Genomic DNA, 24,478 nt, shown 5'->3' on the forward strand with positions numbered 1-24,478 from the left:
TGGTTTTACTATATTCGGCTCTGAACATTTAAATGACTGTAGTAAACACAAACTCTACCAGGCACAGTCTGACTGAAATACTGAAGTGCTTTTTCATTTTATATTGCATAAAACTTGTGTAATTTCATTTATAGTTGGCCTTGATGTGATTGGATGAGCTACTGAGTAAGTGTTTAGTCTTTCTCATGGAAACAAATCACATATGGGTGTGGTTTTTTGAGCTTTTGTGCAAATATATTGTGGAAAATGCTGCATCACTAGTAACAATTGAATAATATCTGGATACTACTTTAGCTCAAAATATGGAATGTAATTTCTTCTCATGAGTGTTAGTTTTAAAGCAAATTATATGAACATAATTTTGCTTTCACTAAATACCTACTGACAGTATGCCTATTAAGGATTTACTGTGGGAAGATGCAACAAACAACCAATAACCTATAAAACTCAAACTAGTTAAGATACATGTCCCATGAACAGTGTATGGCTCCCTTAATTAATGGCTCCAAGAGATGTAGATGTAGATGTAGATGCCTCCCTAGTAATTCAGATGTTGAGCATTTATGGCCACTAGTTGAGTGTGGGTACCCACTGGAAAGACTTCACCGATACTTACACTTCAAGGACAGTAGGACTCAGCATTGCTAAAGTTTACCTGATATTTATAATAAAGTTTAATGAAATTGCAGCATCACCATTCAGAACCCCCAGAACTGCCTCTCATAAAGCTGAGCCACTAAGATAGTCAGTTTGTCTTTATTCTGGGTCACTAGGAAGTAAATGGAGCCAAAGACAGATTCCACAAGGAAGACCTCCACACAGAGAGGCTCCGCACTGGAGCTCTTAGACTGTCGGTGCTCCACCTACCACTGGGGGAAAGCTTAAACATGCAACCCTAATGAATAGGCTATGAGATGCTTTTAATCAGACCAAAATGACTCTCCCATAAATATGATTTGGTCAGACAGTCCTGCATTGAGCCCAGCCCATCAGGTGACTTCAGGAACGCAGCAAAACATCCCGTGGCAATGGCACCATATGCACGGATGCAGACGAACACTGTGCAGTCCTTTATCACCTTCAGGTTAGGCCAGTGCATGGATTAATGCTGTCTCTATGGAACTGATTTTGCCCCAGAAAAAGGGCCAAGAAATGTTTATCAGATGATGTGCCTGTGCAATTTGCTTGGGTGGTCACGGGGCTTTTCCAGAACGATCCGAGCATGAGGTGATGCAGTGCCGGTCCCCTGAGACACATCCTGAGCTCAAAAGGCTGAATCTAGCTGGATTTTTTGTCTGTCTGAATGCCAAACTAGGTTTACACCTAGAGGAACCTGAAACAACCTCCATTGCACAATGAGAAAACCAGAAAAACCAGACTAAATTGTAACTTCAAAGAGCACATCAATCATTGTTAAAGGTATGTCAATTTTCTGGTGAAGTCATTAAACATACTAGTTCCATGGGATGTGCCGACCACAAACACCGGCCTGCTTTCTTGCGAAATAAGACAGAGAAACGATTCTGAAAAAAGGAAGGTCAAGAGACAGACAAGCCACCGCACACATCTACCAAACTGTCATTTCTAAAATTAATACTACTGAAAATGCAGATGTATCCTGTTTAACAGTTTCTAATGACAGCCTGTTGCTGGTTATGCTATAAAAAAGGAATTCTCTGTGTCTCAGAGCACTAGGTAAGAGTGTTGTCAGGATAAGCTTATGTTTGCAAACATTAAAGCTTGAAAAGAATATTGTGTGTAAGTCGCTTGACTCTTCTCACCGCCGGTGGATGTAGTTAGTACTTCCACCACATTGCTCTCTCATTACTTTCCTGCATATAAACCATGGGTTTTTGGTCCAATTACATAGCTTCCTTCAAAATTGTAACCTGAATGCAGGATGATAGACATGTATTTGAAGCATACCCTTTACTTTCAGTATGAGAATACTTTTTGTGCAATTTCTAAATGGTGTTTGAAGAGGAAAAATTCATATCAGTGTCCTCTTAGTTTTTTGGATTTCTTTAAAACATCAGCATTGACATACATTATAATTACAATGACAATTAAAAGAAATCTAACTTCTGTTTAAAATGCTATACTACAAAACACTGAGCTACTATGAAGCATTTTTCTGAATGTCTATTTAAGGCCTATTTAAAGCCAAGGATGACCATCACACTGCAAGAGAATGAATCATACATCACATGGCCGAGATAGATTTGCGAAGCTGAACTTTTTTTTTTTTTTTGAGTTGTCACACCAGTCTGCCATGAAAATAACTCTCAGTAAATCCCTCCTCATGTTTTCCTTAGTGGTGCTCCTACATTACTACCTCCATTTCACATACCAGTATCCTGAATGGCAAGAATCAACAGGATTATCTGGGGCCTCCATCTGACAAACATGCAATAGAAATGACTACACTGGACCATACTGGGTATGACAGTGGGTGTTGGTGTCCTTGGGATACATGTTGGGGCAAATCCTGCCTTATATAAAGCAAATACCAGTGTCATTGAACACCAGCCCTCTTGTTTATATTCTTGCACCGTCAGTGAATCACTCACGGGACAGCAAGGCCCTGTCAGTTGGATTCTTTCCTCCATCTGTTTCATTTCCATTTCCTTTCTGTCTTGCAGCAACAATGACTTTGGCGATAGGTCACTGCTTCTGATTACTGTGGCAATTTCCAACGTCTAAAGTGCCTCTGTCTTTCATATTATATCTCAGTTTTCATTTTTTTGAAGTTTTGTTTATGCCAGTTGTGTAATGACATTTTGATCAAGGAGGAGGCAGAAGAAATTGTTGTCACCAAAAGATCCACCCATGATTGCAACCTTCCATGTTATTGTCACATATAACCGCAAAGGAGAGCGAGATTAGAGACAAACAAAGAATAGCCACCCACTTGTCTTTGAGGTAAGCCCTTGAAATACATAGACATACCTGTGGCCAAAGCCAGATTCTCTCACAGTCTGTTTCAGAATAGAATGGAGACAAACGAATGATCATAATTTTCTCCCCAGTCAGTCTGAGCTGCCCAGCCACCTGCTACAGTTTTTAACACAACTGCGGTTATGATTGTGTAACTGACAGCAGGTGTATCTGTCTTTGTGTGTCATGGAAATGATCACATCCTACTCACTGATTACTCAGTGAATAGACCCACTATATGTGTGTTTTTCCAGGTAGCATGCACATTGTGTTTGATTCTTTGGAAAGCTTATTATTTCCTTGTAATATATTTTATTGCATACTTTTTAGTTAAACATTCATGAAAAGCATTTCATAGTCAGTCCTGGTTAAATGCTGTTGTTTGCATAGATTGAACTATAATGGCTTTACAATTATGTAGCTAAAGCTCATCTGATATTCTATATTTTCTAGTCCACAAGCCGTATACGTAATATTCCAACCTAAAGTATATTGTTCATATTTGTTTCTCAGCTTGAGTACTGAATTAAGTTTAAACTCTATTAGACTTCTTCATTGGAGTTTTATATTGTGCAAACTTTGGATTACCAGTATAAACCATGTGAATACACTTATGTTCTCTGGACAAAAGCATCTGCTGAAAGAATGTAACGTCATGTAAAACAATGACATAATGCCAGAGACTTGCACATCATGCATGCCACAGACACATTACAATTTCTAGGGTTTTAGGAGAACTTAATTTGTGAGACAGGGCATTTAGCTTGTACTCTTTTCAGTTTTTAGTGCATGTTATTGTAGGAACTTCTACATTTATGAAACTTCATATGAAGCTGATACTTGAAAATTGACATGCATATGAGTTATATTTACAATGCAAAAGAAGCTTATGTAACTCACCCATTACTCAGTGCTCAGATTCACGCAATTGCTTGCCAAAAGTAACAATAACTATCGTTTTTGTATGCAAAGGGAATGACCTGACTATTTAATTTTGTTTTGAGTGAAATATCAACTAAATTTCCGAGGCCACAGTTGTTAAAAAGCTTCCTATTATTTACCTTATTGACATACATTTCTATAGAAAGTTAATGACTGGGATCACCTTTGACATAAAGTGAATTCAGTGATTTCACATTTATTGAACAATTAAAAAAAATTTCACTGTTCATATATAACTGATATGTACATATGTTTATATGCAATGCATTTTGCGTTTACTTGTTTGTTCTGCCGTGAAGTATATGGTTTTAATCCAGCACACAACTGCAGGTCAATAAAAATCAGCACTGTATCTTTAAAGGATTGTAAGTGAAATTGTTTCACAAACGTAAGGACCATACTACAAACACATAATATAGTTTAATATAATGATATCAAATAATGGTTTGAAATTAACACAGTATAAAAAAAAAGATATATTTTGCATTAATAATTTGTGCGTATGTTTTGTTTGTGTGTGTGTGCTTGTGTTAATTAGGTGACTATCACAGTTGGTGTTATCTGGAATGCTGTTATGACTTTGGGGAGGGTTTGTTTACACATGTGTTTGGTCTAGCCTCATGTGACTTTACTTCCCACAGTTCTTTCGCCAATATTATAACAGCACTGGCTGGCATGGAAGGAGTGTATACTTATGGTGTGTTCTCAGTATATCAACTTGGGCACTGTTCATCAAGTAAAACTTAAATTCATTTTAGTTCACGTTAACTTTGAACTAACTTCAACCTTCCCATAAATTCACACATTTGAAATTAAAAAGCACAAAATATGCAATGAGATGTTGAAATGCGTTGGAATTTTCAAGTGGGATACAAAAGTTGTTTACTTATGCAATTTTACATTTTTTAGTAATGGCAACTAACTTAGTTATTCATCTGAGGTGACATGATGGTGACATCTTTTATCATTTTAGTTTGAAATATCAGTTCACTAGATTGAACCAAAAGGGATCAAGCACTACAATTATTACTATAGTTCTTTTATAATATCAGAAACATATTACAATGACATTTTAATATCTCTACTGTACCTGGTCCCACTGCCCCCTGCCTGTTAATTGGAATTGCAGGCAATGTATTTAATGCCAAACAAAACCAGCCAGTCTGACGTTACTGCACAGCCAATGCTGCCATCTGCTGTTTGACAAGTGCTAGTTTTTAAATCCTTCAGTGTAATTTCATCTGGTCAACTCTGAATAGGGGAATACATTTCACTCAACTTCCGATAAATTAAACAATTCAGGATATTGCATAGCATATTCAGATCATTATTATAGAACTGGCAGCAGAGTACACCAGATGAATGCTGGATTTTTATTTTTTTCCACAATTAATACATGAACCCATTCTTTCGGAATTGTATCAGTGATGTACTGTATGTACACACTGACAAGATCAGAGACAAGTGTTACTGTTTTATAGAAGATATCGGTTTAAAATCAGATTTATGACATGCAGTAGTCTGAGTGGCCAGCTGATGATTAGATTAGGTACTGTATATACTATTGAGATGCTGACACATGATTTGAGTTATTTTAAGGACTACACTGTAAAAAAGCAAACTGTTCTTTACAGGTAGTGTCAAACATTAGATAAGTCATTTTGACAACTGCTGTATTAAAACATTTGAAAATTTGCAAATAACACAGCAATTAACTCGGCAGTGCATTTCTTGAAACCTCATCCAAGTTTTTCTTCAGCCCTTCTTGGGCCCTTTAAAATTGGTATGAGAACATAAACTCCACTCTGACCTACCCATATGGCTTTTCTGGCCTACTGATTGTAGGATGTGCTTGTGATTTTCAGGTCATTGCACACAAGAGTTGACAGTTTGCATATAAAACTAGTATATAATATTCATAATCATGTTATAATATTAGAAAATGTATTAAAAAATGCTAGTATATCCAGTGAAATCAGTTTTAATGAATAAATGCATCATTTCCCACCACATAAAGGAATGGAAAATATAAACAAATATTTAAAAGAATAACCAACTTTTTATACGTTATATGAATTACACCATTATGACCTTATTTTGCATTCATCCCCTGGAAACATAGGAAAAGGAATAGGAATAGGAAATAGGAAAAGTGTCAGATATGTCCTGGTGGTTCTTTTCTAAACTGTGGGGGTGGTGGTGACCTCCTCCACAATAGGCTTGTAAAGTTCAGGGTCTGGTTCAGCCTACAAGACAAGGACAGATGTTAAATTCATCATAGGAAATGGTAAGCTCTCCAAAAGACAGTGATTGCCCACTTCAGTTACTAAATTAAAATAACTCTTACAGAGTAGCTAAAATGTACGTGTCCTCATGGAATGAAACACATCCATTTGCTAAAGAAAGGAAATGGGACACCCTTATATTTTACATATATTTTAGAGCAGACACATGCTTGGGGATTGGTCTTTGTGCAGGGCTGCCTTGCTTCAGTCGGTGATCTGAATTAATGGTTTTATTCCTGTGTTACACATCCAACATAATATCTAGCTAACAACCTTTTTAGTCTTACTCTGTGTAAGAGAGTCCGCCAAAGGTACTGTAAGAATGTAATGATGATGACAGCCTCTAGATCATGGATGTCAGGTTCACAGTGTTTGCTTGTTTTTGGATGTTTCAGCAGGACTTAAGTTTGAAGCCCTAGCTCTAAATAATATCAGCCAACCTTTCCCTATTGATTCTGTCCTAACATCCATACCTTTCCCTTGGTGCTGTTGTTGCACAAAGCCTTTATGCCCAGAACCGTGGTGGCAATAGAGACACAGAGCTGGAGGACAGCAAAGAGGATCAGCAGAACGTAAATTCCTCCCAGCATGACCTAGAGAGAGAAAGAGAGAGAGAGAGAGAGAGAGAGCGAGAGAGAGAGAGAGGGAGAGAGAGAGAGATAGAGAGAGAGAGAGAGAGAGAGAGAGAGAGAATAACCAAGGATAATTATCCAAGAGAGGAAACTATAACCCAGTCTTGGAGTATGGTTCCAATAATAGCTTTAATGATGCTCTGTCACTTCAGCAGGGAATACCCTACCTGTTGTTTGTTCTCTCTCTGCAGTCCACCAGCTGCACTGTTATTGTGCTTGAGCACTGTACAACACATTTTACAACACATGCAGATTGTGGGTGCCTGATCAATAAGAGTGGCTACTGTTTGAAATGGTATGGGATAACCAATATCAAGCAATAATGCTGGATAAATTCCCAAAAATGTAACATGTTACAATACAAGTAAGAGTATAACATTAAATAAACATAACTGGTGTTTGAACACCCACCGAAAGGATGTTGCCCATACTCTGGCACATTTCAAAGTTTGTCCTCCTCAACTGATCTTTTACTCTGAGTTCTTCAGGAGAAAGTGTGGGTCTTCCGTAGCCGTAGTAGCTCTCCCGTTGGTAAGGGCTCGTTTCATACAATCTGCACATCCGGTGTGCGCTCAGCCCCTGGGCCAGGCCAACTGAGCACAGCACGATTGCAGTCACTGCCAGGCAGGCACTAGCCATGTTCATAAAAGCTGTCAGGGACACCTGCAAGACAAATACAAAAGAGAGGTTGCATCTCTCTGTGGGACCTTCATAGACCCGTCCACTAGAGGAAGCTGTGATTAGCCAGCAGCTCTGAATTGCAAAATAAAAATAACATTTTCAGCACATATTACAAACGCAGTCATATGTAATTAAATGCCATTGGCATTTGTAATCCATTACCTGTGCCTTATGCCGATCTGAGTTGTTTTGCAGGCAGTAGTAAGAATGTCCACTTTAAGGATCAAAGCCGCATTTTTGGAATTACTGCCTTGCATAATATTGTATTATGAAATTAAAGATGATTGAAGTACTACAATATTAGTTGAAACAATGTTTAAAATAAATATCATAATAATTTGTACCCTTAATAATTATTTTAAAGAAAATACACCACACCAAAATGTTCATTCATGTTCTACTTTTTATGCTTTTCTGAATCCTAGAGAACTGTGGTCTCCCATGACTTCCTGTTTGCCTGGGGTATTAAAGGTAAGGTATGAGTTAACACAAACACAAAAATCCATAAACACTAAAATCTGTGTCATTCATTGCCATGGGGAAAAGCAGCACACTTTTAGGAGATAAGAATAAAGTGTTGCTGTCTTCGCAAGTCAGGAGATGGTTCCAAGTAAATGAAAAACCAAAGATGTCACCTTCCACTATCAGGTCTATAATGAAGATGTTTAAAACCAATGAAGAAGTGGTAAACCTGTGTGTCAGAGAATATAAGTGTGTCCCTCACAAACATTGAGGCAGATGGCTTGGGAAGCAAAGAAAATTTCAAGGGACTTGGAGATCTACACATCTTGGGGACACAAAGTCTCCAAATCTACCATAGCACCTCCATGCCAAAAGGTTTCCAGAAAACATCCTCTGTTAAACAAAAATAAGCATCAAGAGTTTGCTAAATTATATTAGAACATTGAAATTGGGTGTTTTGCAGCTAAATTGTAGCTCTGTGGCCATGCACATCAGTGGTTGGTTTAAACATCAGCGGTTAGTTTAAATGCTTGCGAACAAATCATTTCAGCTACTTTCTTTCAAAACAAAGAAAATATAAATGCTTAAGAGGGCAAAGAAAGAGATGGCAAATACAAAGGTTTACTACTCACCAAACAAGGACTTGGAAACCTCTCACCTAGTATACTCATCAGACCAGCAGCAATGAACTGTTGAGAAAAATGAAGCAATCGTCACAATGGTCTCAAACAAGTATTTCCATTTTCTAAATATCATTTTGAAATATAATAATAATGTGAAAGACACCACTGATAATGAGAGCCATGCTATATTTCTGACGACTCACCACTGCACCCAGCCAATAGGGAGCAGAAGTCCAGGACAGAACAGTATAATATTGTACACTCAGGAGGACTGCCCCAAGACCAATGTTGATCAGACCCACCATGATCTGCACCGTCTGCAAATGGATGAGGAGACACACAGCATTTTTCATAGCTCACAGGCTGTAGGCCGGAGAACACTGCTCACATGCACAGAACAAAGTTTACAGTCTGGCTGAATTTTAGCATTTAGCATTTAGAGTTTTTTGTTTCTGGGCAAGGTTATTTCTCCAAAGTAATCATAGAAAAGGAAAGTTTCAGCATTTTCATTTATACTTACACACAGCTCTTTGCTAATTATTTTAGCCTCTTCGGTACATTTTTTTCTTTTGATTGATATTTCAAACATATTTACGAGAACATTCTTGTTTTATCATTCCCAGGTTGATGATCTAGTCCCTGGGACTTTAACAGGGGGTCCTCGATCAAACTCTCCACCCTGGATCAGAAAAGTGTCGAAAATCCCTGATCAAGAGTACAACTAGCCACAGTAAATATATAGCAGAGGAATAGGGAGTCCTGTGGTATGTGAAAAAGGTGTTAGTGTAAGGGTGGTACTGTGCTCACCCCCAGTGAAGTCTGGGTGCCAGTCAGGAGCCTCCTCATCCCCTGAGACACGTAGCACCATGGGCTGCAGCATAGGGCAACCAGGAGCTGTATCCCCACAGGGACTGTGCGTCCAGCATCAGAGGGTATGGTCAAAACCGTCACTCCTTCACCCTTCGTAACTGACAATGCCATCCTGGTCTTGTTTTGTCAGACTGCTGGGAACTGCAGAGAGCTATGAGAGAAAGTCATTGTGTGTATGTCATCGGATACTCAGTTCAACAACACATTATAAATGGCTAGTTTCTAAACAAAGGTCGAGCTGGTAAGCAGAATCAATGAAAAAAGAAGAGAAATAAATTAATGGATGGTGTGAGCTTAGTCACACCAATTTTTAATATTGCTTAATAATTGCTTAATTGCATGATGCGGTACATCTCTATGAAGGCATCTGAATTTGTTGTTTTTCTCTACTTATTTAATCCGGTTTTTCTTTTAATTTGTCACCTGTCTGTACATATTGTGAAAATATACAGAAGATATTCAGCATTAACTGTTATAGAAGATATTAATATCTTTAAGTATAGTTTAAGATACCTGAAGCACTTTAATATTAACATTTTTCACCTTCCATGGCAATATGTCAGGGGTTGGCAACCCTGGTCCTGGAGTGGCAGTGATGTTTCTAGTTTTAATTCCAACCAAGCTTGATCTCAAGTGCCTGAGCGTAATATCCAGAGCCTAAATGGTCATCCAGCTGCCTACCTCCAGCACGTGGTCACTTGCTCTCATCAAGAGTAGTAATTAGTCTAATTATGCAAGTATAGGTTTGAATGGTGCAATAATCATGTACTTCTCTGACACTTCAGGACCGGGATTGTCTGCCTATGTAAAGTTAATGCAGTGTAATATTTGAGACTATATTATTAGTGCAGGCATTGCAAGTAATTTGAATAGTTTTGAACTTCTTTAAGAGAGGAAAGGAACAATTCTCCAGGGCTTTGTATTACAAATTGTGTAATAGCTATATTAATTGTAATTGTAATGGACAATTGTATTGTAACTGTAGCAATTATTTGCAAATAGTAGCAATACCGATACTTTGATCCAGTGTTAATCAAAAAGCTTACTGTGCATATAAGACGTTGCCTATTCAGACTGAACACATTTTACTGGGTTCATTCATGTATTGCTCTTTGCTCTTAAAATGGATCACTGGTGTCCCACTTCTCTGTTCTGCTCTGAAAAAGTGGTCCCCATTACACTTCTCTACTACAGGGATCTGCCCAATGCCAACACTGGCCAGCAGAATTCACTGCCTTTTCTTGCTATATGTATTATCTGATAAAAAACAAATTTTCAACGTACAAAAATGCCAAGTCGTTCCCATATACAAAGCACTGTCTGTAAGTCATGAATTCAAATCTAGGCATGCCATCAAGTACTGATATGAAAATGGCACCAAATTACATGAAACAATATTAGCTTACACAAATGAAACAAGCTGTATTCCAAAGCAACGGTACCCAATGTTCCTAAATTGTTTCTAGTAACTTAACTCAGTGTTTATTTGATAGGCCTCAATATGTCTAATTTATATCTGTATGTATGTATTAAATATTGTGTTTTTAAAACATTGTTTTGGAATTTATATAAGTAATAGAAGTATTAAGAGTCATAACAGTAGTAGTAGCAGCAGCAGTAGTAACAGTAGTATTAATAGTGGAAGTAGTAGTAGTAATAATAATAATAATTATCTTTATTTGTATACTTTTTATACAATTTGCTCAAAGTGTTTTCCAAATAGAAGAAGAAAGGAACAATTAACAATTAAGTAAAAGTAACAACAGACCAAAAGGAAACAGGATAATACAATAAAATTGGCATATAAAACATTATAAAGCAAATAAAATTATCAGAATCCATAACATTAAAACTAAAATGAGAGTCATATGAAATTAACTGCACTCTTGTATTGCCATGAATGTAATTTTGCTAACCCTAGGCATAAGGTATAAGGTATAATAAAAACCATGAAGTATTTCAGATTTTCATAGTGATATACTTTTTTTTGTAATACAGTATTTTGGTTCCTGTGTGTGACATACAGCTTGCTTCTTCTGCTGTTTGCTTTTGTAATTTCGGTTCTACTGTGCACAGATATTTTATTTGAGTTCCGCCTACTTCATTGTCTACATTTCAGAATCTTCAAACAACAACTATTTTAACAGGAAGTTAATGGGGGAGGTCCCCTTCTGCTCTGACAGGAAATTATATAAATCTGCAGGTGTGTCATAAGGTGTATGCCTGTACCAGGTAGATTTTTTGTAAATTATTATATAGTTTAATAGTGAAGTTATAATCTAAGTGCAAATTCGCAGATTTAAGCAGGGCAGCTCTGTTCGGGGACTATCTTGTCTCCTCCCCTACATGAATACATTCACCATACATGTGTAAACAATGTGAACCGTGGAAACACATGTAAATAGAGTAGATAATGTCTTTAACTGAACTAAACTAAAAGAAAAACTGCTCAGGATGTGAAGCTTCTGGTGGGGTGATTTCTTTGAAATATTCAAGGCCACATCCTCAATCAAAAGCTCTCTTCTTAATTAACAGCAAAACAATATGTGTGACACATGACAGAACATAGTCTATATATAATATACATATTTATATATTGTAACATTTTTCCACAGCATGAAAAATACCCCACAGACATTCTAGTACAAGAAACAAAATTCAGTTCTAGATTTGAAATAGTATATTGTATATGTGTTCACTTTGAAACTTGATTTAACACCCTTTTACTTTATCCAGACTTGCAGAACTCCAGTACACGTAAGGACAGGCCTCACAATTACTCAATAATGTCTTTGATTAACCTTATTTGATGAACTTACCTTCTCTTACTTGCTGAAGAAGGATTGATCTGAGAGCCTACTGCAGTGTCAGGATCTACCAACACTTTCTTTTTGTTTTCCGTGTAGCTCACGTCTGTTCTAATACACAACGAAAGTAGGCCTGGCTCCCTCTGCTTGTTTCCCAGCAGCCCCTCCCCTAGTGGAGTGTTTCCAATATTTTCTATTAACCCTTTCCTTAACTGAAGCATAATAGCACTGCATTTTATGCACATTCGGATCAGCTATTGACAAACCATAAAAATCCTCAGAGAGGAATCATGCTCTCATTAGGACTTCTAAAATGTATTATAGGAGGTATTTCTCCAGATTTCATTTCACACACAAGCAAGATCTTCATGTGGAAGTGAGGAATGCAGACAGGTTCTTTTCACTTCACTAGTGTAATAAATGCAAACATGAAGGAGCAGACCATCTTTATTTTTAAAGGGCACTCAATATAATATGAATAAGTAACATGTTACCAAGACATATTTTAATGGATGTATTATGTTTTTGGTAGTTATGTAGGGTATAATAATTCCTTTCTTGGGCTGTCTGTTTGGTAAAGCTCATTCGGGTTCCCCATCAGTTTCAGGTGGGTTCTCAACTTCTTCTGGGGAGGATTCAGGTGAGCCTTCTGATTTAGGGTTGAAATCTATGATTTTCTGGACGAGATCAATGCCTGGATAGTCCATGACAATCACCCCCAAACCTTTTGGTTTTTTAGCATGCAGCTGGTTGTCTATGTATTTATGGAGCATGGGATTAATTTTTACAGCTGCATTTTTTGATGATTTTCTGAGTCCAAAATATGCGCTTGTTTCAGTCACTACAATATGGTCACCTGCATTTTCTGCTGCCTTTAGATGATCATAAATCGCTTCCATGTACTTTCCTGAGTGCTTATCTTTAAACTCCTTCCCACCCACATGAAGGTCCACCGGGAGCCCTTTACTGAACTTGCTGCTCTGCACCAACACTATCTTACCCCTTACTTCTTTCATTTTGGGCACTTTTTTATCCTTCCACACATTGTCATTCCCTTGTATGAATTTTTCTATTTCCTTTTCAGCTTTGCCATTTTCTGGGGTCAATCTTATCAAAATTACTTCATGAGGGTGAGCAATCAAACGTTCTCTCATCTTTTCCATGACATCTGCAAATTTTCTACGTGTAAGAGAACCATCTTTGACAACTGAATTATCCAGGGAGATATCAAAGAATCGCACCCCTGCTGTAAACTGCTGTGTTACTGTCCATGCTTGGTGTTGATCAAGAGTATTCATTTTCATGCTTTGGCATGTGCCTGGAATGGTGACTGCTGAGATAAGTGTTTCATCATCTATACTTTTCATCCAGTTTACTTCATGACCATTTGGGAGATCAAGCTTTTCTAAATCATTGAAATAGGGATCCCCTTCACTGCCAGTGAAAAGTATTCTGAAAAAAGCAAATCAGAAACAAGAATGGTTACTTGAGTAGCACAGTAATCAAAACATCACCAAGGGCCAGTTTGTGGTTAGGACTGAGGGAGTCTCTTAGTTCTTCAAGATCCAATTAAATGTCTTGATATGCAGTAAAGAGTTAAATAAACTCTTACAGAGTACCGATCAGGTGTCTATTGAACTCATATGTACTCTGATATGAATGGCCAAGGAGAGCAAGCTTTCTTCATAGATGTTGGGACATTATGAAAAACCCTTGAAAAATGTCACTGCTTTTAGTTATCTGCACAATTATTTTATTTTATTTATTTATTTATTTATTTTTGCAGTTAATGAGTTTTGTGAAATAAACATTTTATGTGCATAATGTGTATACCATAAATAATTATGCACATATTTTCTGAATTTTGATATATAGGCGTGCTGGTATCCACGTCTCTGCTGTGTGTTCCCACAAAGTTGCAAGATTTTATTTAAGAGTAGTGGACCCGGGTAGAAATTGTCTTTTTAAATTTGTGGGGCTAAGGGGACAATACTACCACGTAATACAAGTTTGACAAAGAATTTCCCAAAAAAAAATGTAAAGGGGGAAAAGTCAGAATCTGGATTTAGTCATTCATATATGAGCTCAGATACAATGGATATCAAACATCCAGTGAGTCCCCAGGATAGGACTGAAAAAGGTTTTTTTTGGATACTTACACAAAGTACAGCAGAACACACAGGTGGAATTCCATTGTAATTCTTATCACAGCCAATCTGAAAAATTAAAGAGTTGGAAAACAGTAAAGCAGGGAGCTAAAACTTTGACAAAATTCCTTTGTCCCCAGAGTACATTTGCATTGTTTGGATTATCCTAGTAATCAAACGAAATGTAGACTAAATAATATTGTAATTTACAGGCCATGATAGAGAAAAATGTAAACAACTATAATGCATTTTCTCTATCTATATATATATTCCAGTCCACACCAAAATGAATTAATTTTCATTTAACAGCAATATCATTGGACATTTGAGTGGCAGAAACCATAGAGCTGAGCTACAAGGCATATTAAACATTTACTTTAGGTAATATGCATGCTGTAGTTATATTCCTATAAAAGTTAGCTATTTTATTTAACATTTTATAAGTATTTATAAACCTCCCACCTGGTTTCAGGTATTCCACCGTGGTCAAGCTGACAGACTGTTGATTCTGTGTCTTCTGCTGTTGCAGGTCTGATTCTCTCTGGATGAGGATTCACAGCTCATTTATATTGAGCTCACAGAATGGGTTGGGTTTGAGGACATCACCAATTACGGTGTTACCCCAGAACTGCATACAAGGCCAATACACTGACTAGTCCTCGCAGAGATGCACACCTGGGTCTGCATATATGCAAACCACGTATGTTATATGCACTGAAGAGGGAAAACAGTTTATAATGAATATGGCAGTTGACAATAACCTATGTTAGGCAGTTTCAATGATCCTGAATGGTAAACATTGCATTAACACAACAAAACAAGACAAATATGACTGTAAGCTTAGGGTTGTAACTAGGTAGGAGTTTCGTAGTTGACTTAGTTAATGCACTCGTGTCTTAATTTCTGCTTGTATTTTTGCATAAACTGCGTTGTTGCTGTTCTCGTTTGTGTTCATTTTAATCAGTTTAACCTACAGGGTCCAAGTTTAACTATACGGTTGTTCCCTGCACTTGGAACGGTACTTCTCTCTAGGGTTTTCGACACACTTGTTCCTGGTTATGTTTATACACTTTATTGTATGTCGCGCTGGATAAAAGCGTCTGCCAAATGCCTGTAATGTTATGTAATGAAAATAAAGACAGCTATTCTATAAGAGAAAAGACATACAACCGAACAAACTAACACAAAGAAAAGGAACACAAAGCGATGATCGATGCATGCAGAAATTACAAAGTGCTCGTACAAAAAGACTATGGTACCAGGACAACTGTCAAGCAGATACTCATCTGACGATGGTAGCAGGAGAACTGTTAAGCATATTCTCCCCAACTATGGTACCAGGAGAACTGTTAAGCAGATTATCCTTGAATGTTTCTTTGGACTTCCCTTAAATGCAATCCTGAGCAAGCCTTCCCTTTGTATGCCCAAATAAGGTCTGGACAGGAACACCCTCTACACCACCAAGAGACCCCCCCACACACACTACTCCCCCTCCCCTGTAGACACAGGGGAACCATTAAACATCTAGTGACATTAATAAGATTCTTTGTACGATAGAACGTGACCTTATGCTTTTATATGTCTCTTAGATACTTTTCTATGACGGCCCAAAGTGGTGGTCTTTCTATGATCAAAACACTTATGTAGGCAATACATACTTGGGATAAACCACCCTATACCAACTTATAACAGCTCAGTATCCCCTGCATTACAAATGATATTACTCACAGTCCACCACGTTTATCATATCATTCTCAGTTATTTACATGTGCAAACATATAATGCTTTTGTCAGTTCATAGCGTGGTAATAGTCAACCAGGTTCCGGACTGACCCAACAGTTCCTGTGGGTGATTTTATGATGTGAAAACAGACATTGTCATGGTCGTTCCTGCAGACCACAAGTGTTGGTGGGCCAAAAAGGTCGCGAGACTGTCCCACGGCAATTTTCAGATTGTGGGGCAATTGTCTTTTCAGCTGTGTTTACAGCCTTCTGATCTTTACGACTCCACCAAAATGCAGGAAAAGATCAAAATCCACAGACAGTCATTTTGTCAAATTTTAGCTTACAAGCCCTTGGCAGGTAAGCGCCTTTACATTTCACTATCCATTGCTAAGCTGCCTTTTCCCCAATGCACATGTAAGGGCTACACAGTACATAAAACAGAGAACACCACTGTTCACTATTCATTTTGCTCATATACTGCACTGGGAATCTGTCTCTGCATTCACTGGTTTGGAAAGGCTCAAGAACGTGTGGAGCACACCCACAAATGAAAAGAGGGATCGGGTATTGGCATATGCCACGGTGCCAGGCTAGACAACAGCCCGTGGCTCAATGCCACTGGTTTCCACTGCTCCTGGAGCAGCCTTGGCCACCAGCACTTCAGCCTTGGACTGAGTGGGGAAACAAGAGCCACAGTCTTAACAGAGCAAAGCAGAACAGCCATCTTGGTAGCTGTTCTGTATCAAGTAGTTTTGCTTTTATTGGAGGAATCCAAAATTAGTTTTTTGTTTTTATGAGAACACAGGGCACTTTGGTAGTCATTTTATAGAAGAAAGATATGTATTTTTTTCCACTGAACCTCTAGATGACATATACAATCCAAAAGTTTGGTGAAAGACTAGCTAGATTTGGTTGAAATGTGAAAGTTTTCTAGTCGGCTAGGACATAGCCAGGGTATATCAGGGTAATACATGAGTTGAATTAGTGAGCCACTAGTGAACTACCTGCAGAGTTCTTGTTTTAAAACGTGTGCACTTGTATGTCCATTTTGTGTGCATAACAAATGATTTTATTCGCTGATATGGCTACATAATATGTGCAGACATATTGTTTGTGGGCCTGGAACATTTGTGATGATGTAATTGGCAAGAAAAGGAAGAAGAAGAAAAAGAGGATGCAGAAGAAGATGTCACATGTACTCATGTGCCCACAAGAAGACTATTGAAGATGCCTTTAATTGTCAGATATTCAGTCAAATTCAAACCGACCAACTGATACTAATGAGGCCAACAGATAAGAAAACAGTTACTCTTTTACTTCAATGCACCTCTGTGCTTTTATTTTTATGGCTGAACTTTCCAAGGTGTGTTTGTGAAGAAAGAATACATTTGCATTTAACTGATTAAAGTTAATTGCTTTATGGCAGTTACTTTGCTCAGTACGGTAGAACCTTGTTCAGTATCATAGCGAGCTTTGTTATTTTAGTTTTGTGTGCCATGGTGTGGGTAATGTAGCATGCTGGGTGGGCATACACTATGTACACTATGCAATATGTACCTTCAGTCAGTGTTTCAAAACAATATGTCACGACCATACTACCCAACAATATGTCATTGTGTCATGCGACACAGATGTACACATTGCCTGATTTTTCTGGTGGCTGGACCGGTTGAAGTTGTGAGGATATTGGTAGGAATTTACAACATAGATTAATTAAAGCTCAGTGAACAAAGATAGCTGGCTTTAGGACTTTGGAATCTGCATTGCCTCATTAAGCATTCTACTGCCATCTACCAGGGTGAAAGAAATAGCAGTCATGCATACAGTGCTCCCTGTCTGCGGTTGCTAGTTACACATTAGAGAACTACCCACACAAGACATGATATGCTCTGTATAAATGACTGCAAGATAACATATATTAAGTGGACAAAGTAATTATACAGCATCATTGCAGCATATGTTTTCTGTAAAGTACTGTATTAACTTTGTTCATAAACTGCTTTCATAAGTCATTCATTGCTGTGGCACAGGAGCCTGCATAAAATGTGCCCAGCTGCTTCACCTTGATGCTGCATATTTTCAGCTGTCCAAATGATTGTTCCGGTGCACTCCCAGGAACGTGCTTGAGTTCATCCCCTCCACCTGCTCACCCTGGACTGTGACAAGTGTCAGTGGGTTCTTGCTCCATCGAAAGTCCACCATCATCTCCTTGGTCTTGCTGACGTTGAGCTGTAGGTGATTCTTGTCACACCATCTGACAAAGCACTTCACCGGACCTCTGTACTCCTCATTTTTGTCCCTACTGATGCATCCCACAATGAAGGAGTCATATGTCTTTTGGAGGTGACATGACCCAGAGTTGTACATGATGTGTAGAGGGTGAACGGGAATGGAGACAGTACAGTATCTGAGGTTAAGGTAAAACAACATTAAATGCAGTATTGTTTCATTAGGTTTATCATAATTAACTGTGGTGTATTGCTTAGAATACTCTGAGAATACTGTCTCATGTTTTATACAATATTGTAAATAATTTAAGTGAAATTATGCATTGGATAAATGTTTGCCTACTTTAACGGGACATGTCCCAGTTTTACATCATGTGGAAAACATGGATACGAGTCAAAATGTGTGAAAACATCTGTTCTGCTGTCAATTAAGGGTGGAAATACATTAAAGTAATAATCTCGAAGATTTTAATTAAAATAAATGTTTGTTAAGTTACTTTCTATCGCCGAATTAGGTAACACAATGGTGATTGAACCTATTATTATATTAATTTATATTATTATTATTATTATTATAATTTATGATTAAAGAACTGGGTGTCTGTGGCGACATTCTTGGGAAAAAATCACAAGCGGCGCATAGTTAGTGACGCGTTTTCCATCACCCATCAGTGGTTGGTCCGCCAGAGAGGGTAGACAGGGCTAACGCAACAGGCTCTCTCTTGATCTCACTTGTGTGTGAGGGGAATACTGTTTTTGCCGGTGTCTGCTAGCGTTTCAATAACAGAGGAAAGGGGGGGATTATGGAACACTAAAACGTTTTTGTGTAACATGAGAGGCCATATTATTTGTTGATGTAGATTTCGTATTACATCTGATGACAATGTAACTTTACTAAATTACTTAGCCTAGCTATTTGCACAGCTAACGCTAGCTACCGGACCATGTCAAGAAAGGCAATATTAGTTTAGACAAAGTTAGGCACACTAGCCATCTCTCATATCAAGTAACGTTGCGTTAGCTAGCTAGCTAGCTAATGTAATAAACACAATCTAATGCCAGCTAACGCTACCGACCGGTACCGACCTCGCAAAACGTCTCTCGAATGCAATGCTACCTTGTTGCAATGTAGCTAACTAAAGGTCAGTTCAGATCAATGATTCGTAACGAGACGGATGCAACTTGCACAGTTCCAAGACTTCTGATTGTAAACGTTCTAAAACTGCACTTGGCGATTTGACAAAGTGGGTCTTTTGAGACCCCAGGCAACGGCTTCAGACACTCTGCAACTAACCAGTTCACACTGCTGCAATTTTCTCTGCAACATTCTAAAACTGTTTCGTCTCGTTGCGAATCATTGATCTGAACTGGACTTAACGTTACTGTTATTTACATTGCCATCAAGTTCATCAATATACTGTAATGATCGGAATAAAGCCGTCTTTACACAGAGCATTAACCCCTGGGTATAGGTGGAGCAGAGCCGGGTCTGATTGCTGTGTAAAGATGTCAAGCCGGAGAAAACTAAATTCTTGTTCTGATTGCTAATTTAACATCCAGCTCAGTTTTATTCTCGAACAGTTTAGCTAGCAAAACCAGAAACACCAGGGGTAACATTTTGCAAGGCAGTTTCAAAAACATCACATAACAATCATTCACGAGACTGTTTATTGTGCACGAGATACATAATTGCACGAGCCACAGCGAATCCCGCAAATTCTTCTCTGCAGTGTAAAGATGTTCATACCGGGCAAAAGGTGGATAAAGAACGTCTGTGGAAATTGATCATCACTACTGCTACTGCATTTTAACCCAGCGCGGCAGTGTAAAGACAGCTTAAGTTGGCCTAATGTTAGACAATGAATGAGTATGTACATTACGTTACTTTTATAACAACCATTTTTTATTCAGTAAATAAGTGTTATAGTTGCCGTTGCCCAGGTGCCAACTGACTGACGTCACACAGGCGACACTGGTTGGATTCGGTTGGATTTATGGGAAGTGAGGTCCAAAAACACACCTGCAATTACCGCTTCTCGCCATTGGTACCGCCAAAGAGAACGAAACAGAAATCTTCGAGACTGTAACTTTAAGGCAGGAAACAGTTAAAGCGCAGGTACTGACTGTACTCTAATTCCCACAATGCTCTACATTTTCCGCAACAGGAAATGCATTTCAGAATCAGCTGACACTTTGATGCTTCACGAAAAAGACAGAATTCTTTCAACGTTGTGATAATACCCTTTATTTATAGTTTATTGAAAACCAATTAATAAATCAGTCATGTTGCGACCGAAAGCTTTGACTCAAGTTCTCAGCCAGGCGAACACAAGCGGAGTTCAGAGCACGCTGTAAGTAGAAAAGAATTCCTCGGTAGCTAGCTAACGGTAGCTGAAGTTAGCTCATTTCTGATCTTACCGCTGTTGTATTTGCTAGTTAGCAAACGCTGGGGTCGCGGTCCTGTGACATAACGAAATTAATAACTAAGTCAGGTAGTTACGGCATTTAACGGTCTGTCAGTCTATATATTAGTTTATGGGCTATGTTCAGATCTTTGTGTCTTTGGGAATGCGTGGCATAAGTTAGCTATATGAAACCCCAATTCTAATACTTGACAAGGAGCTGTCTGTCTCACGATCAACTCGGTGATCTTGACAGATCCTGTATCGGATCTGGAAAGATCCTGTATTGATGGACTGTATTTTCGAGTGCATGCTATCCTACATCATTGTGTGTCTGGTTTGGAGGCCCTAAAAATTATGATGAGACGTCTTAACGATGATGTGTATCCCGAGTATGGCTTTTAATAGGCAGGGTAACGTTGCATATTTTTTTCCCTATGCTACAGGTTGTTAAATAACGAAGGTTCTCTCCTGGCCTACTCTGGTTATGGGGACACAGATGCTCGCGTCACAGCCGCAATCGCTAGTAATATATGGGCGGCCTATGACAAGAATGGACATCAAGCCTTCAATGAGGACAAACTCAAGTTTATCCTGATGGATTGTATGGTGAGACAAAGAATGGTGCTTCGATTTAATTGCATGCCGCAAGGGCGTACAGAACCGCAATGCTTGTCGTTACTTTCAGTCTAGTGCAACTCTCGTCTCCTTGAAGACTGGCATTCTTCAAACTCTAAATGACGGCCTGTAAGCTGTGCAATAAGGGCAGAAGAGTAACGCGACAGTATAAGCCTTGGAACGCATCTCAGCCTATAACAAAAACTAAGTGTAGTCAAAAGGAAGTGATGTGTGTAGGCTCACCCGAGTAATTTTATCAGTAGCCTATATGTCATACTGTTTATTCTTTTTCACTTTTATGTTCTGTCTCATTTGATATTTTGCCTGTTTTATGGCCTTGTACGTTGTTTTTAACCTATTTTTTAAATCTTTTACTTTATTTTGTGTTACAAGTATATTTGTATCATATGCTACTTTAACACAATGACTATTAAACACTATAGAAATATTCTTCAACTTAATATTATACTATATTTCTTCAGTAAATACCCAGCTGTGTAAAGAAATCCTGTGAAAATGTAGACGTTCAGTAGTAAAGTTAAAAAAATCAAGAGGAGTCATGTTTTGACTTTAAGAGCTGTAAGTTGTGCAATATGAATTTCTTTGCACCCTTGTTTTTATTACAGGAGGGCCGAGTGGCAATCACGCGTGTTGCTAACCTGCTGCTGTGCATGTATGCAAAGGAGACAGTGGGCTTTGGTATGCTGAAAGCCAAGGTGGGCAGTAATTATATGAATAGTATTAATTATAAAACTGGATTGATTAATGTTGCTGTCTGTAAATGTTTTAAAGCATATATATTTGAATACCAAACTGTCAGAGATAGTGTTTGTTATAACTGTCTTCTGCTACTGGAAAATTACGCTTTTTTGTTTAATGAATTTGCACTTATTAAACTGTCAGGTAAAGCTTTATATTCTGAACCAACACAATCAGCGTCAAACTAACGTTTGGAATGCTGGTATTATGTAAATAGGAGGGGGTGTGTAGCTGCATTCTTGTAAGGCAAATTTACTGCTTACACAACAACAGTCTTCAGCTGTCATTCATTAGCCTAGCAAAATTGTTTTGCTAAAATGTCAGATCATTTTTATCGATTGATTGATTTATTTAAGAGGAACAGTGCACAACGGTCAACATATCAGTGTTCACATCAATACATAGAGTCATCTAATCACATAAATAATTGCTCTGATTAAGTAATTGCGTGCCAGATGTTGGCTTCAAATCCAGAAACATAAATTGTAGTTTGATCTCTTGGATGCTGCTGTAAGGCCCACAGTGGCTTTGTGAAATTTGCACTTAAATACTTGAGATTGGAGTCTATTCATATACTGTACCAGTAATACCCCAGTCCTTGCACAAAGAAAGAGGCCTCTTATAGTGAAGTCTTAGATTGAATCGAGCTTGCAACAAGTACACAATGCTGTGGAGACATTACAAAAGGTAACATTCAGATTAACCTAAATCAGAATTTTATTTTCCTGATCTCAATTAAAAAATTATTCCTAGTTCTGGTGGTGGCTGTTTCATGTTATGGAATGCTAAGCATTTAATACTGGGACATAATGAACATTTGCAATTGATAGTTGCAACCAACCACAAAACTGCAACTCTGGCACGCTGTAATTGTTTAGAAAGAATAAAGTGAATGTCCTTGAATGACCCAAGTTCAGACTTGAATACAGTTTGTACCAAGACTTGAAGGCTGCATTTCATTACTGGTCCCCAGTACACACATTTTGTATAGACCTATCAAAAAACCCCAGTATTGAGCACTGCTATAGTGGGGGCTGAATTCCTGAATAATGGGGTTTTAGTTTTTTTTTTTTTTTTTTTCTTTCAGGAATTCTGGATATTCTCTAACATATTAGCGTTGAATTACATACATAGAATTTTGAACAAAAAATGGTAATATATTAACCATTTAATAGAACAAGGATTACCTTTTGCTTTCTTGTATGGTAAATGTCAAAATGTGTCCATACAGTTTTACTTACCTTTTGAAAGCGAATCTTATTTTTTCTAGTGAAAACTCCAAACTGTTTGTGAAGGAAGGAATAAAATTAAAAAAGCAAATGTTTGCTTTTAAAGGGTCAAAGTTAAAGTCAAAAAGTCAGAGTTAAGGACAGATATGTATTGCATCCTGAAGGCTGAAGCGTTTCTGAGAGTGATACTCTGTTTTGTTTTTCCAGGCTGAAGCCCTTGTACAGTACTTGGAGGAACCCCTAACACAAGTGGCTGCTTCATAGTAGAAGGTCTTTTTCTGCAGCATTGACAGTGGGATTTTCTCGCTGAATATGGTAGAGAAAATCAAGTTGGAGCAGTTTCATGGACTATTAAACACTCTTCCCAAGGGACTGACTGTCTTGGTGTTTTTAAGCCACTCCTGGAGCATTTTCTACTGAATATGACTTACAACTTTGACCGTGCGCTGGATATGTCCTGTTGTGCTCATGTGTTAAATGCTCTAATCCTCAGAGAAGATCAGAAATTGAGGAACATCGCAACTTCAGGCTTTTATCATGCAGATTGCTGGAAAATGCGAAACCCTTAAAGCTTTTCTTAGTTCCTGTAATATCAGTGTCTTTGCTTTTCATTTTATTTGCTTCTTGATCTGGCCGCTAATGAATGCTACGTTTTTTCTGTTGAGATTCTATTAACCCAGCAGTAAAGAATCTACTAATCTAATTGGTGCTGGAACAAGAGGAAAACTATGAACTCCCCCCTCTTGCTAATTATAAACCTGCTTGGCTGACTATTGATGGCTGTACATTTGAAGGCAGGTGTGGGCAATTAAATTTCTCAAAGGGTGAAGTCCTTCTGGCTTCAGAGTTATTGTCAGTCTGAATAACAGCCTCAATGAAACAATGAGGAAAGAAGGGAAAACCAGCCAAACCTGCAGACATCCTGGTTTTGCCCATCCTTTATTCGGAGACAGAAATGCTGACTGACAGCAGTACCCCCCTTTTCATTTGTACAGTTTAAGTAGAGCTCACAGCTTACTGTAGGATCATCATACCAGCTGTGAACATTAACTTTGAAATTAAGTGTGAATGTAATGCTGTTATATTTAGAGTTCTGCAATTAAAACATTTTCTTGGTAACAAACCATTTGC

At 38.1% G+C, this 24,478-nt stretch overlaps 3 protein-coding genes across 3 annotated transcripts; 1 reads left to right on the plus strand and 2 right to left on the minus strand.

Moving 5' to 3' along the window:
* Nucleotides 1-5,238: 5,238 nt before the first annotated feature.
* LOC118212356 (membrane-spanning 4-domains subfamily A member 8-like) lies at nt 5,239-12,407 on the minus strand. Its single transcript, XM_035390146.1, has 7 exons — nt 12,252-12,407; nt 9,370-9,583; nt 8,766-8,879; nt 8,572-8,628; nt 7,208-7,459; nt 6,638-6,757; nt 5,239-6,125 (listed from the first exon to the last, which is right to left on the minus strand). The coding sequence occupies exons 2-7, from the start codon at nt 9,541-9,543 to the stop codon at nt 6,060-6,062; spliced, it is 783 nt and encodes a 260-aa protein (XP_035246037.1). The 5' UTR covers nt 9,544-9,583; nt 12,252-12,407; the 3' UTR covers nt 5,239-6,059.
* Nucleotides 12,408-12,670: 263 nt separating this feature from the next.
* On the minus strand, nt 12,671-14,955 carry LOC118212346 (1-phosphatidylinositol phosphodiesterase-like). Its single transcript, XM_035390133.1, has 3 exons — nt 14,849-14,955; nt 14,399-14,455; nt 12,671-13,691 (listed from the first exon to the last, which is right to left on the minus strand). The coding sequence occupies exons 2-3, from the start codon at nt 14,431-14,433 to the stop codon at nt 12,821-12,823; spliced, it is 906 nt and encodes a 301-aa protein (XP_035246024.1). The 5' UTR covers nt 14,434-14,455; nt 14,849-14,955; the 3' UTR covers nt 12,671-12,820.
* Nucleotides 14,956-20,478: 5,523 nt separating this feature from the next.
* lamtor2 (late endosomal/lysosomal adaptor, MAPK and MTOR activator 2) lies at nt 20,479-24,470 on the plus strand. Its single transcript, XM_035390861.1, has 4 exons — nt 20,479-20,690; nt 21,188-21,350; nt 21,986-22,075; nt 23,555-24,470. Exons 1-4 carry the CDS (start codon nt 20,623-20,625, stop codon nt 23,609-23,611), a joined length of 378 nt encoding a protein of 125 aa, XP_035246752.1. The 5' UTR covers nt 20,479-20,622; the 3' UTR covers nt 23,612-24,470.
* Nucleotides 24,471-24,478: the final 8 nt, after the last annotated feature.

This window comes from Anguilla anguilla, chromosome 1, assembly GCF_013347855.1.
Source record: "Anguilla anguilla isolate fAngAng1 chromosome 1, fAngAng1.pri, whole genome shotgun sequence".
Lineage (NCBI taxonomy): Eukaryota > Metazoa > Chordata > Actinopteri > Anguilliformes > Anguillidae > Anguilla > Anguilla anguilla.